We start from the raw sequence: 15486 nt of genomic DNA on the forward strand, positions 1-15486 counted from the left end.
TCAAAGGCATGATTATAAGCCAAGAAAAGAGAAACCTTAAGTTAATACTTCAGACAAATTCTTGCTGGTTCTTGTTTATTCACTTGTGTTTCAGATGACTTGAAACTACTGAAAGGATTTCTTCTTCTTGCTTTTCTTCAGAAACTCAATCAGATGATGCTAAATTGATCAAAGACAGTCTCCCTCCCCTCATTAGAAATAAAAAACCCAAAACAGTATCTGTCCATTCACTTACCCAACTCTACAGATATATTAGTTTTTATATGTATTGATATTATTTATTTACCAGAACAAAAGGACAAGTTAAAAAAAAAATAAAAAATAGGATTTTCTTTCTTTTTGGCAGCCATGGCATCTTCCTTAATCTTCCTCCTCTTACAAGTATAGCACTTAAAGAAAATACTAAGCATCTCCTTAAATACTGTTAATAGCTGCATCTAACTAGGCTTGATCTTATTGCTCAACTTTCCACTGTTATGTGCACTCTTCTCAAGACTGAGATTATCAAAGAGTTCATTATTAAGCTGGTTGCTATTACGCAACTTCTATTTCATTCTGTTTGAAGATTCTACAGATGATCAACACAATTCATTCAACAAGCTGCAAAGATTTAATACCTTCCTACCATTGATGTTTCCCATCCCTACTTAACATTGGCACTCCTAGACAACAGTAAGTCTTTTCCTTGTCTTTATTCTGCTGCTTTCTTCCCTTCATAGAAGTTCATTATATTTATGTCATACCCACTTTCCTCCCATATCACAATACATGCAACTTTAAAGTTATTTTTAAACCTCCACAATCTGCAAAAACCAATTAGATCCTTTCCAAAGCAGAATATAAAATTTTATTCTGAAATAGATCTTACCATACTAAAGTGTAATCTTTTGTGACCTTAGATGCTTTAAGGGTGGGATGCTCAATAATCTCACCTTCCTACCCTGGAGTAGAAATTTTATAAAGTGTACATCTCTGTTCCTAAAAAGCACATGTCTTGTGCAGAAAAGTTGCCTCTTTCTGGCCTCAGATAACCACAGTCAGAAAATAGGCATGATTGGCGATTGCAATGGAAGACTAACTGGAGGGTGTTTAACACTTATGCATCCAGTAGGACAAACAAATATAAATAAAATACTTAATCAAAGGAAGGCTATTTATGAAGTCATAGCTCTACATGACCTAGGGAAGTCTGGTTGTGGATGTTTACAAGAATACAGTATTTCATATAAAAGGCCAAGGTCTCACTTGGACTGATAAAATCAGTCTGGACTGATCAATCCTTTGTAAAAGAGGAAACAGCAACAAGGAAAAAAAAAAAAAATCAACATGCAAGTTTTTACACAAGAAATTATATACAGATAATATTAGAAACTTCTTAGGTAAACGTATAAATGAAAAAAATGGGGTTACTAGATAACATGCGATTTAAAATCAATAATAAACAAAATGCTGAGAAAATGTGTTTATGTTAAGCAGCTCACAAATCTATTACAAAATAATTTCATCATAAATTTTAAAGTTTATGAAATACAAAATGATCTATATGAAACATTTTGGCTAAACAAAAGGAGATTAATATCAGAATACGCAAATTCTCCATGAAGAAAATCATACATATTTCATTGAGAATTATTATTATCTTCTACAGATGAAGAACTGACTTGCTAGAAGCTGAGCACAGTGTGGTAGCCTATTTGGCTTTAACCTGAAGGTGAAATATTTAATTTTCAAGTGACAGAACATAAAAAACACTGAGAAAGGTTCACTGAGTAGATGATTAAAAAATAAATGAAGTTAATCGAGCATGAAAATATACATAAAGTGTCTTGTTTTTAAGCAGTATTCCATTTCTCATAACTCTACAGAGAAAACTAGTCTTCCTCAGAAGTAGTCACAATATGTGGAAAACCGATATCCTTATGGTCCCAAGGGTGAAAAAGGACTAATAGAATCCATAAATCAGTGGTCAATATATAAAGTCTTATCCTAGAAATATTGTAAACATTTTTCTTAATTGGGATCTCATCATCTTTGGTATAACAGACTCCTAGGGAATCTGTGATGACACATTTTTTAACCAACTTATATGAGAGGAAAAAGAAACTGTTTAAACATTTTGCATCACTTAAAAATGCAGTATACGTATATGAATCACAGTTTAGAATCGATTTTTAAATAAATCTTCCTGCCTATAAATGTCAAGTCTTAATTGTTCTGGCCAAAGATCCACTTCTGGAAGGGGTCTGATGGATTACAGGATGCCAAACTTGGATGCTCTCCATTCCCTGTAAGGCACATATGTAGCGCTGCATTGAACAGAGTTTGATCCTAAAGTGAGTAAAAGAGGAAGAAAGAAAATAAATAAAGTGAACAAACATCAAGCATGCTATTTTACACACACACTTCATTTTTTCCCCCTAAGTTCATTGTTAAAGAGTAAGACATACAGATGGGGGATATTCATCTCTGCAGACATACAGAGAGGGGCTAGCAAGCAAATATGAGTAATGTGCAAGTGACAGGTTCTTTTGTTAGGAATATTTTAAAAAATTATTCTAAAAGACACTATAGGATATCAACCAGTTTTCTAAGTGACATTTCTACTTTACATTTAAAATAGCGATATCATCAAGTTTTGATCTGGTTAACTGAAAGGCTGGAATTACCTACGATTTCCTCCCAGAAATAATTTTTTTCCTTTTCATCTTCAGAGTTTTGTATTGTTGGGATTCTCTTTTTTATTGGAAATCAAAAATTAACTTATATAAAAAGATCACTGATAAAAATGGAGAGTCTAAATACCTTTTGATGCAGCCATTGCTCTTCTCCAACAGCAAAGGTTTTCTGGCCTTTGTAGTTACATTCACGAAGCTGCACAGGTCCTTTAGAAGCATACAGGCAAAGCTCCTTCTGAATGTTATGTCGAATTTCATGGTGTGCAGAATATTCAAAGTACTATATAAATAATAAAAAAAAGTAAATAAACACTAACAATATTAAACTAAATTAATCCTTTGAATTGAAATGCACAAAATAATGCATTTTTTTGTTAATCAACAACTTGAGACTACAGAATACTTGCTCTTATTTCTAGCATATAAACTTTAAAAGTGTTTACAAAAGTACTAATGCAGTAGAAAATATTTAGAAGTACTTAAATGTATAAATTGCAAATAAGCATTATGATGCAAGATCTCGTTTGCTCTCCCAGGAATCATATATAATTCAAGGAGATAAACTGAAGAGTAGAGATAGTTGCATGGATAACTTAAATATTGGCATTTCTTAACTTTAAAAAACTTTATTCTATTTTTGTTGCTGAATTTTGTTTTTTCTTAGAGCAAACAAAAAAGAAAATTGTCACATAGAACAACACTGATTCCTGCACATCAAATTTTGCGGCTTGATCTAAACCATAAATGCTAATAATAGGATGCTATTCTGTTCTCTTGTGAGCTAGCCATTAGAAAAGCACAGAAAGTAAGGTTTAAAACCTCATTAATTTTTGATATAGAGATGAACATGTTCCCAACCCCAGAATACTCCTACAAGGAAGAATGATAAACAATTCATGTACAACTCTCAAAACGAGGTTCTCTAGGTTCTAATCGATTCTCCTGGAAGGGAAATTTTCAGCCTACACTGCTGAAATCTGGTAAAGCACGTAAACCAACTAGAAACAGAGTACTGTGATGAGAAAGGTTAAGTAAGCAAATACGCACATCTCTTGAACACTGTCAGCAAAACCTACATTAAAATGCTCTGAAGGTTGGCATTTAAAGGGATTTAGACTCATTTTATGGCAGAAGGAAAAACAAACATAATTTTAGTACATTCCCAAGATAACTTAGGGAGAGCTGACAATAGAGGCGTATGGTAGACCTCTTAATATAATGTCTTTGCTCCTGCATTAATGACTGTGACAATGTGAAAAGGCTAATATTGTACTAATTCACATCAGAATGAAGGGAAAAAGAAAAAGTTCAGTATTGTAAGAAGCTAACATAACAAGTTATGTTGGAATTCTGTCTAGTTAACCTAAACAGTATTCCATCTCCCACAAAATCTGTGTAAGAAAGTATCAACCAGGTGTCTGAGTTTTCACAGTGCCATCAATGGAGGGCATTAAAATTGAAGATTTTACTAAGAAAAAAAAATACAACTATGTTCTAATAAAACTTTTTATATATTTTTGACCTTTAGTTATTAAGAATTTACAGTTAATAAATTTTATTCACCAAATAACTCCTTAAGGCAACACAGAAGCGTTCATTTCTGGGCAGTAAGGAAGATGAGGTGTTACTTTTACTACTATTACAGTAGTGACTGAAAGATTCAGTATCTGACGTCTATTGCAAGCCATACTGTAGGAGAAACAGAGCACCATTGCTGCCTCCAAGAGCTATGCATCAAGGAGAGCTCTTCTTGGAGATATTCAATATTATGCACTTGCACTAGCCAGTACAGGACAGGCCACTTTGACCTCCGACTATGAGGCTGCAAGCGTGACAGGGAAGATGGCTCAGGCCTGGCCACTTGATCTCCCATTGGCCGGATTCCCATCAACATCTTCCTTGACAGCGTGAGTCCTGGTAGCAGAGAAAGAAGCAATAGGAGGAAGCATAAGGAGAGGAAGAATTAAGGAGACAACACAAAGTAGTAAGGGTAGGAGGAAAGGTTTTGCACTGAAAGGAGATAGCAAGTGAAGCAGTGCAATTGTGTTAAAAACCGGAATTGATATGATGAACATAGAAGACTAGAAGCAGGACACAACATGAAGAGCATAATGAAAGTTTTCTTAAACAATAGGAATTAACTCAAAAAAAAAAGAAAAGAAAAAAGAGGGAGAAATTGCATATTAAAAATTAGTCCATTGCTCTAAAATAAATTAAAAGCTTTAATATGGGAAAGTTACAGCTAAACAGATCATAAAAATCAGGTATCAAATATTTTACCTGATTTCCTCCAAGTCCATGACAAGAATACATAATCAATGGTTTGCCACCATGGTTGTTTTCACCAACATCCAGACACATGCGGTTACCTAGGTTTTTTAGCTAAAGAAAGGGTGTAATCAGAAAAATAAAAAGAAAGAAGTTCGCTCAGGGGGGATGACAAAAAATTAAACTGTCTCATGGATACAAAATTAACCTTTGGGTTAACAACAGTTACAGCTGTTCATTTTTACTTTCTGCTGTGCTGAAGTCTAAAAATCCTGGTCTCTTCATTAATCTTTTCTAACTAAAACCCTGATAACTCCATTATGGTTGTCCACAGCCACACATGGGGAATTACTGGGCTACTGGTGTACAAGTTTATTGTTACTCAAATCACAATTTGAACAGATATACAGAAAATATTCAAAATTGGAGGAAGGGGAAGTTTTATTTGTAAATGTATGCTAAACATTTGAATTCACCTCAAACTAAGAATTATTAGTTGTTTAACAATTTTTGGTTTTAGGAATGCAATATCTAAAGTTATTTGGAGAGGAAACGCAATGGACTTAAAAAACCCCCATACATATAATGTATAAACATACATTTTCCTCAGCATAAGCTTAACTCTGACAAGCAAACAGCTGTCCAATTTTCCTTATTAACATGAAGTAAAAATTCTCTCAGACTTTCTACTATATAAAGCTAAATTTACCTTGATAACTCAGGAAATCTCTCATCACTGGCTTACTACTTTTGTGTCATTTTAACTGTTAGTGATAAGCAGAATGTTGTTTATCTTAGCAGGCTGTAAGACACTGTTAAAAAAGGCTACTGCTAGCTATTAAGAAGCTTCGCTTACATTAACAAAGCTATAAAATATACAAATAGCAAGGTATGGAGGAGAGATTCTTGTCCAGAGTAGTGACAGAAAACTCTAGAGCAACTAATGACAGATAAAATGCAAGTGCTATGGCTAAGGTAACACAAAAGATTAGCAAACTTCCTGAATTATAGACGACTATAGAAAATAATTAATATTCAACTTACATATCCAGAAAATAAAGGGTTCAGGTCTGGCACATATGCTTCTGGATAAATATTACTGAGATACCAGGTAAAATTTTTACACTGCAGACGTTGCCTTAACTCGAGTCTTTTTGAGATGTCTCCAAATGTTTTCTGTTAGAGGAAGGGAAGTAAGGATGGAAGGAAGAGAAACATACCAATGTTACTAATACCAGGTTTCTACATATGAATCTATGATAGTCTGTATTGTAACATTAAACTAGCTTTAAGCTCCATTTGCTGATTTTTAATTTTTCTTTAATACTGTACTACTACAGTTACTGCCGTTTATTTTTCAGTGTCATAACATCACCGACATCCTGCCTGCAGCATTTCAAAGCATGTGCAAGAAAAGTACATTGCAACATGGAAACTACAGACGTATCCTTAGTCCCAAGAGAGTTTTAACACAGTGCCATGAAATGGAAAAGTACAGACAAGACCATACTGATGACAGTTTTAAAGCTATCTGATCTCACCAAAAAGAGTGATCTGAAATAATGAATTGGAATAACTAAATAATTAGCATAATACTGCATGCAAAATTTCCCAGACAGAACTCAGTTGTCTAGCTGTTAACATGCTCAGGAAATCTAATTCTATTAGTGATACAATAGTCACAAAATTTATCATACAAAGGGAGGACAAATATCTCCTTGAAGAAAACTCTAAAATCCAGCAGTGAAAGACCAAAGTTTCAGAAAACTTACAAAAATAAATCAACACCCAAATCCCCCGAATTGAATATTTTTTAAGCAGATAGCAAAAGGGTGGATAGCTATCACTGAATAATCTTTATTCTGCATCTAAAGAGCAACACAACTCAAAAAACAAAAAAAGAGTTTGGACTTTGTATGCTCAGTAGCTTTTCTCATGCTCATTCCAGTAATGCTCAGTGCAAACAGCCCAGGATTTTAGAGCATGTATGAGAAAAACCCTACCAATCAAAAACCCCACCATGCAAAACAAAACTATTACCACCCAAACAGTGAAGACATTTGATATTTGTTGGGACTACACATTAAGCAAACTGAACTGTCTTTTCATTAAAATTTCTAGAATCCTTACATACTTTGTCAATAAATAACTTTTGCTCACCAAAACTTTCAACGCAGCAAGTGTGATTTCTAATACCACCACCACCACCTACTTGTTTCACAATTTTTGCTGCCTCTGTGTTTCTTCGATAAAATATTTCTTTATATTCATCCATCCACACTTCTGCAAGGCGGACTTGATTACGTGTGATCACTTGGGTACCTTTTGGGAAAGTATGGGGACTCTTGCTGCGAAAGACATGGCCAACAACAGAGCAAGGCATGATCTCCAACTGTCCACCACATTGCCATACCTAATAATAACATTTTTTGTGTAAGTGCACTGCAATTAGAGTTAAGGGAGTGGAAAAAAAGATAAATCAGCAATGTTACCATTTGCCAGAAAAAAATCCCAGACCACTAGCAAAAGTGCATATATCAGGCATACCATAAGCAATTTTTCTAATCAGGTAAACCCTGGAAATATACATTTCCGTTATTAACCCTAAAAACATTAAAAAAAAAACAAAAACAAAAACAGTCCAGTGATCATGTTTGTATTTTATATCAGGTCATTAGTAATTCATTTCCCTTGTCCTAGTTGGCCAATTCATCAGACAAGTCAAAATCTAAGAATAATTTGTCCTCAAAAATTCTGTCAGTGTAGAGGTCACTGCTAATTAAGTAGCTAAACTTACTCTGAAAGACATTTCTATATTTTCACCTCCCCATATTTCCATTTCTTCATCATAGCTTCCAATGTGCTTGAAGTAGGCTTTTGATATTGAAAAGAGACCTCCAGCAAAAGTAGGTGTTCTGCAAAAAACAGAAATTTACTGAGGAAGACAGGATTCAAATAGATAGCCCACATTAGGTCTCATTTGACAGTTTTATTGTCATTTATTAACAGCTGATTTAGAGTAACTTCTGCTATAAAAGACAGCATCAGGAAAAACATATTTTCCCTGTACGGACAATATCAAGCAAAGTTATTACTCCTCCAGACCAGTAATCTGTCTGTAGCCAAAGCACATACAATTATCATCAAACACACTGCTGTAAAAGTCTAGTATTTTGATGTTCTGAACCTCTGTTGTCATCCTTTCAAATATGATGAATGAGAAGCCAGAATCTGTGGTATAAACAACCATGAAAATTGAAGTATTTAAAATATTATTCAAATTATGTTTACCTAATTGGATAGGTTTCATCTTTTCTTCTTTTATTTTCATGTTTAGGAAGAGATTCCCATCCAAATGACAAACTCCAATCAAAATTTCCTCTGTTGTGGCTATGCCCATAAGGAGATGGTTTACTGAATTCAAAAGTGTTGAGATCTATAGAAGCAATATCAGGGCTTACAACAGCTACCGGGTTCTCAGCTATTCTTGCCAGTAATGGCTCCAACCAACCATAAAAGCATTCACCTATGGAGAAAATGGTGACAAGCACTGAATTTTTACTTTACTATAAAGTAGCACACAGAGAATATTTTAACATGCCCACAGCAAGCCAATATGCACTGCTTTTAAATAGCATTATTAAGTATACTTTCAATAATGCAAGATAGCAATAGTAAAGATGATGCTTTGTTAATGTTAATAATTTATAAAAAATCTGTAACGTTAAATCAAAGACAATAGCATTATAAACCAGACCTGGCATAGTTACAGATCTACTCACAGTGAGCATCCAGAAAGGTAAGGGTCTCTCCTGTTGCTACTGAAGCTCCCAACAACCGTGCAGTGATAAGACCTTTTCTTTCCTTCTGACGGACTACTTTAACTATTTGAAATTGTTTCACATATTCATCTAGCTTATCATGCAAGTACTCTAGAAAGAGAAATTGGTTTAAGGATATTCAGTGTATATACATGACACTGCCTAAAATTTTACATTACTAAACTATCAGGATAAACAATTCACACTAATCCTGGGAGTGACCTCACATTAGAGCACTAAAAAATACAAAAAAAATAAAAATAAATCCTGACTGTTGAATGCTATTTTTAGGGACTGAGTTTTGCTGGGGGTGAATGCATGGGAAGACGACTGGCCAAGAGCAGAACATGGAACACTAAAAACATTCTAAATGAGAAAGGACATGTGCTAGTACATCTCTTCTGTAGTATTAACAGTTTGAACATCGATTTCCATTTTCAGAGGAAATGGATCGCATACTCAGTTACTCACGTTATCTCCAGAGCATACAATTTTTTTTCCTGAATGACAGCATACGTTAGACAGAGTTTTCAAAGGCTGCAATATTTACATCAGCAACAAAATATACAAAACACTCTTTGGACATGCTAAATTTGAGAAACAACCCCACATCCCTCATTACACATCCCACATCATCTTAATTCTTCTGCCCATCCTTGGTATTAAACTGTATTACTGAACATATTTCACATCTAAGTGTGTCAGTATACTAAATACAGACTTGTAAATGTAAATGCATTAATACAGCCATGCGTGTATAGACATGTGCATCTAAGGCTGAGCATATGCAGTTTTTTTAAGTTGTATTTGTGACCATAGTCAGCATACATTCAAATTTTTTTGGCAGCCAGCATAAGTATCAAAGATTAATTTTAATAATTTTAAAATTTGTTTAATTTTAGTTTTTACATAAGACACTGCCTTTCATACTAATAAGATTAATTTGCATAAAAAGAATCGCTATGATAAAATGCAAATTGCTACAAGCATTGGCCAATTTATCCTTGGGTACTTTATTCTATGAACTGTAATTGGTCTGAAGCACAGATTACAGAGCTACTTGTCATGCAACCAGTTATGCAGTTTAAGAAGCACGAGAATTGGAATAATCAGGAATGAGGTTTTAAAACCCTTAGAGGACAAGAATTTTGTATTTAGTTACCTTAATGAAAAAAGATGGGAAGAACTGTTTTGTATTTTATAGAAAAAGAAAGCAATACAACCACTTAAAATACTATTATACATGTCAATGGTGGTAGAGAGATAAACTCTTTCAACCCATCTGCAATCCTAACGTGTCTTAAATTAAAAAAAAAAAAAGTAGAAAATAGAAATTACTTCTTACCATCTACACTGGCATCATCCACCAAAATAATCTCCTTTAGCAGTACTGCAGGAGACGTATACATCACACTGTGAACAGTTCTGAGCAGAGTGGACCATGCTTCATTATGAAAAACTATTATAATACTTGTGGTTGGCAACGGCGGGCAACGCTTAAACTTTTGTTCAATACATCTACAGATCAGAGAGCATCAAATGTTACAAAATGGACAAAAAGTTTGGAGTCAAACTCTGAGTTTTGGAGCACAGAAGCAGGTGCTCCAAATGGAGAAGCTGTACAAATATTTTTCAAAAACGTGATAAATAAGAATGCCACTTAACAACTGACTCACAACAACTGACTCGGTTCTGCTTCTGTTTTAAAAACGTTTGAGAACTTTTCATATAGCACCCAGACCTTCTTCAGAAAATAATACTATTTTATTGAGACCAGGAGGTACTGAACTGCAAAAATCAGACTTTAAGTCACATTTACCTTTGAAAACCTAAAGTACAAAGATTACTATTTGCTAGGAGAATGCAGAGCTTGCAAGAAAAAAATAGATCTAATTCAGAACTTCAAAATTTTGTAGAAATACCAAAAAATCCTTAGGGCAGCATATCCCATTCAAGAAAAGCAATTTTAAATGCACAGTTTTTCCCATGACTGACATATTCTGAACCTACTTAAATCCAGTTGCAAGTCAAGATGACAATACTTCTGTATTCATAAGCTGTACACTTACTGTTTATTGCCTGTCAGCTTTAGAGACTGCATGACTCCCCAAGGTAAGTATCACAGCCATTGTCTCAGAAAATACACAGGCAGAAACTCGCCAGTTAGGCTCTAGCAAAGGTTCTTGTGAGCTGCATCACATGTAACGATATTCATACTGCCAGAAGCATCGTTGTAAGATTAGTCACTTCTGACACAGATGAGAACATATATAATCTGACACTGACATAGGCACCTCATAACCAAATCCCACTCTACCAAGTCCTAGAGACTTCATTAATACAAGATGGCTCAAATGTTTCATAGTCTTGTTCAACAACTTACATTTCCTAATTTGTTAAATTATGCTGGTGGTTTTACTAAAACACTGAATGCTTAAAAAAGTAGGGCAGGAAATAGCATTTAACTTGGAAAAAAAAAGCTTAAAATACATTTTTAGTTTTCTTCTAAGTAAAATCAATCTGGCTTCCAGAAAGTCACTAAGAAATTGTAGCTTAAAGGGAAAAAGTCTGAAAACTTCATTTAAATATGCTTAATTGGAATTCAAAACCATGAGAGAAGTGAGCCTTTCTAAACATTCTTGGCTTTGGCACTGTGGATCATTATGTACAGCCAATCATTATGCATAGCTAGGAAACTTTCCTAAACTATCACCTAATGCTGAACTCAAATCACTTTGCAATTTGCAATCTGTATTTCTGAGAAGTTTTTTCAACTAACAGAACATACGCATTTCAACATACTCAGGAGGTCGAGTGTCTGGTCCAAGATCTCGGTGTAAAGAAATCCTATCACTTGCAAATGCATTAAAACAGTGTTTTTCTTCTCCACGCTGTTTTTCTTTCTGTTCTTCTGAATTTAAGTTGATGGTTTTAAATGCTTTACCAGAAGCTCCAGGTGCATTAGGATCTTGAAGGGGTCGATCTAGAAAGGGTTTTAGTTCCACTGCAGTATAGTATCCTGGCAAACAGTGTCTCTCTCCAGGAATCTTAGTTTGCCTAACAGGTGCTTTTATTTGCATTTTTGGCTTTGCACCTTTGATATTGTTCATAGCATTTAACACAAGACCTAACACATGACTTTTCTTTCCAACAACTGGCTCAATCCCTGCTTCATCTTTAAAATCTTCAACACCCACTTCTTTTTGTAATAAAAATAAAAATACCAGAAAGACAAACACAATGATGCTAAACTTCCAAAGTTTCCAGTGAAGAAAAAATTTCTTGAATAGTTTAGGTGTTTTTTTCAAAGCCATTCTAGTTTTAAAAAATTATCACAAGAAAAAAGTTCCTGTGAATGATGTTCTTCAAGCAAGTCACAGCATTTCTTGAAATAACACCTGTAAATTAAAACAAACATAGCAATTTAGACATCTAGTGTATTCAACAGTGTAAAAAACCAAGAAATTAATGGGTAGGAACTAACTCACTATTCCCAACTGTCAATCATTATGTGTCCATCACTTAAAGATACTTCAAACCTATCTCTAAGATAACCCAAATGCACTTTCCATGGTTTTTATTCTGTTTTGGTTTTCTAAATAGAAGAACTAGAAAGCAGGAATACCACTGAGAATGAACCACTATTTCTACACAATGCCATTACATGTTCATTTTCTGCCAAATCTTGAAAATTTAGTTGCTTAAAATTTGAGAAAAGTGTTTAAGTCTCCTAAAAGCAGGGAAATTTAGTTCCATGTTAGTATAGATGGAAAACAAATGGAATCAATAAAATAAGTTAAAGTTGCATGTGAGAAAGAGCCACATAAAAAGTGAAGTATAAAGACAGGAAGGACTTCTCAATCAACTTACTTCAACATTAGGAAATTTCCAATATTAAAAAAAAACCCAACATTTTAATATCAGACTTAAGTAACTGGACTTCAAGTGGTAAATGTTTAGATTAATTTACTTATCTAGTATACATACTCAATGCAGACTTCATACATGTAATTTGGAGTACATTTATCTAGTCTGAGGATCCACTAATCATTCTGTACTTTTTTTTTCATTCACTTATACCACGTTTTCTGGCATGTGCTGCTGCAACTCATCAAGAGAACATGTCAAAGAGCTCCTCTCTCAGGAGCTCTGCCACTATTTTTTTTCACAGACGAGCAATTATTCCGCAGCTTTCAAAGATGGGGAAGTATGGAAAACATTTGTAGACTACCAGAATCTATGTGATTTTAATTAATTTCTCACTGCAAAACTGGCAGTTTACAAGGAGAAAAACAGCAAGCAGCCTTAATTCAAAGCACAGCTTTATTTTTCTGTAAGTTCCATATATGTGAACTAAGAAATAAGCAGCATCTAGATAAAAGCCACAGTTGGTTCCCACTCGCTTACTACTGACCACAGAATTGCAAAAACCGCTTTTCTATTTCAACCTTTGAAATACAAATAGGTTCTGCACTTCTTCATTGGAATAACATATACTCAGGAAGAGATAAAACTTATAGAAAATAAAAAAAGCTCACCCGTTTTCCTTCAAGAATTTCCAGGATAAGTTAAGCATCCAGACTTGAGCACATTACAGATTATATCAAAGCTTATGTCAGTTTTTTTTAATGAACCCATACATTCAAACCACAGTGGATTTATCATAGAGCTATTATTATAAAAATGCAGACAGGAAGGTCATTATATCACTACCATATAGATTCTAAAATGTACAAAAAAATGCTTCACGAAGTTTCCAAGAAAACACATTACAAGGCCCGCTTCTGTCTCACACCTTATTTTCCCATTTTTCTTCAGTGCTGAAAATCTGTACTACGGTTCTGAAACCTATACACTGCAAGACTAAGAATAAAATCTTTCCTTCCTGGTGAAAGGACTGTGATCCATTTACCAAACCGACAGGTTAAAAAATGCCTTGTTTTCTCACAGTGTGTGGGGAGTTGGTCTTGGCTGGCTGCCAGACACTCACCCAGCCATTCTCTCATTCCACCTCCTCAACAGGACAGTGGGGAGAAAATAAGATGGAAAAGCACACTGGTTGAGGTCAGGACAGTGTGATCACTTACCAATTACTGTCATGGGGAAAACAGACCCAAGGATGACAAATTTAATTTATTGCCAATTTAAAATAGAGTATTATGGTGAAAAACAAAGACAAAAATAACATCATCTGCCCAAGCACAACTTCATTACTTCATTCCCAACTGTCTCCTTTTTCTCAAATGTTGTACACAGTATGGAAAATGAGGCCTGTGGTCAGCTCATAACACTTCATCTCTACCACTCCTTCCTCTTCACACTTTTTCCCTGCTCCAACACAGGTCCTCTTCATGAAGTGCAGTACTTCAGCAAAAACTGCTCCAATATGGGACATCCACAGGTTTCTGCCAGGATCTTGCTCCTGCATGGGCTCTCCATGGACTGCAGATTCCTTCAGGGCATATCTACCTGCTCCAGCATGGGGCCCTGCATAGGCTGCGGAGAAATACCTTCTACACTGTGGTCTTCTCTATAGGCTGCAGAAGGACAACCTGCCTCAGCATAGTCTTCTCCATGGGCTACAGGGGAGTATCTGCCCCAGTGCCTGGAATATCTCCTCCCCTCCTTCACTGACGCTAGTGTCTCTGCAGGTTTCTTCCTCTCACATTTTTCTCCTTCCTCTCCCACAGCTGCTGTGCAGCATTTTTTACGCTTTCTTAAATACCTTATCACAAAGGCATCACTTGCCACACTGGGTGGCTCAGCTTTGGCCAGCAGTGGGTCCATTTTAGAGCCGACTGGAACCAGCTGCGTCCAGCACAATGGCAGCCCCTGGTCTTTTCCTCAGAGAGGCCACCCCTGCAGTCACCCCATACCTCCCAACCTTGCGACATAAATGCAATACACAGTGTAAAACACTGAGCATATATACAGATCAACACACAACAAGAATACTGTAACTTGTAAAACTACATTGCTAACTGCAAGGGCGCTGCCTGAGCCTACAACCTCTGCAACCAGTGTTAACTATGAATGTTTTCGTAACATCTGAGAAAAATAAAATCATATTACCATTTCTCAGAGCACCACATATGATGCAGTGCTTGTGAATCTAAAAGCTTAGATTATGAATATAAGCTTATATAATGAATATAACATCATCAAATTGGGAAAAAAGAAAAAAGAGAAAAAAAACCCATGTTTTTTATATTTTAAGTACTTAATGTTACAAGAGAAGTCTGACAACTTTTTCTCACAAGTAGTCATTTGGCATAGTCAACCAAGCTAACACCTGTGGGGGCAGGGTGGGGTGTGTGTGCACTAGCATTGGCTGGCTGGTTGGTTTGTTTCCAAACGTTGTTGCCCTCAAATTTCTTTTGTATCACTAAACATGCAACAATGTTCTCCAACTTCCTCTAGGCCTCCTCGCCTCCTCCTCTGGCGAGAGATTTAGGTTCGGTACCAACAGAAATGTCAGTCTTAAATGAACATACTGCTTTAAGATACGTCAAGAGAAGAGAGGTTAATTCTATGTAGCAACAGGGATTGTTTTACACTGAAGTTATACTTAAATCAGTATTTGAGTTAAATACTTATGACCGTCTCCTTTTGTTTTAATGAGACTAATCAAAAGGTAGAAAAATTAAATTGTATGGCTAACATATCTGTTATCTGCCTTAGTACCAGAGAAATCCTCTAAGTAATTAAACAATTACTTTGTA

General features: G+C 35.2%; 1 protein-coding gene across 3 annotated transcripts; it reads right to left on the reverse strand.

Moving 5' to 3' along the window:
- Positions 1-1447: 1447 nt before the first annotated feature.
- GALNT3 (polypeptide N-acetylgalactosaminyltransferase 3) lies at positions 1448-12250 on the reverse strand. 3 transcript variants are annotated; one of them, XM_057423765.1, is made up of 10 exons: positions 11567-12245; positions 10110-10282; positions 8726-8875; positions 8235-8469; positions 7741-7858; positions 7156-7356; positions 5988-6119; positions 4956-5057; positions 2803-2955; positions 1448-2328 (listed from the first exon to the last, which is right to left on the reverse strand). In XM_057423765.1, the coding sequence occupies exons 1-10, from the start codon at positions 12076-12078 to the stop codon at positions 2206-2208; spliced, it is 1899 nt and encodes a 632-aa protein (XP_057279748.1). In that variant the 5' UTR covers positions 12079-12245; the 3' UTR covers positions 1448-2205. The 3 variants fall into 3 exon arrangements, 2 of the variants coding, with proteins under 2 accessions (XP_057279748.1, XP_057279749.1); XM_057423766.1 differs by lacking the exons at positions 1448-2328; positions 2803-2955 and adding an exon at positions 3638-4589 and having other exon boundaries at positions 11567-12250; XR_008974136.1 differs by lacking the exons at positions 1448-2328; positions 2803-2955 and having other exon boundaries at positions 4959-5057; positions 5653-6119; positions 11567-12244.
- Positions 12251-15486: the final 3236 nt, after the last annotated feature.

Source organism: Pezoporus wallicus, unplaced genomic scaffold (genome assembly GCF_028554395.1).
Source record: "Pezoporus wallicus isolate ANWC-B61680 ecotype Strahan unplaced genomic scaffold, APGP_CSIRO_Pwel_v1 contig_1181, whole genome shotgun sequence".
NCBI lineage: Eukaryota > Metazoa > Chordata > Aves > Psittaciformes > Psittacidae > Pezoporus > Pezoporus wallicus.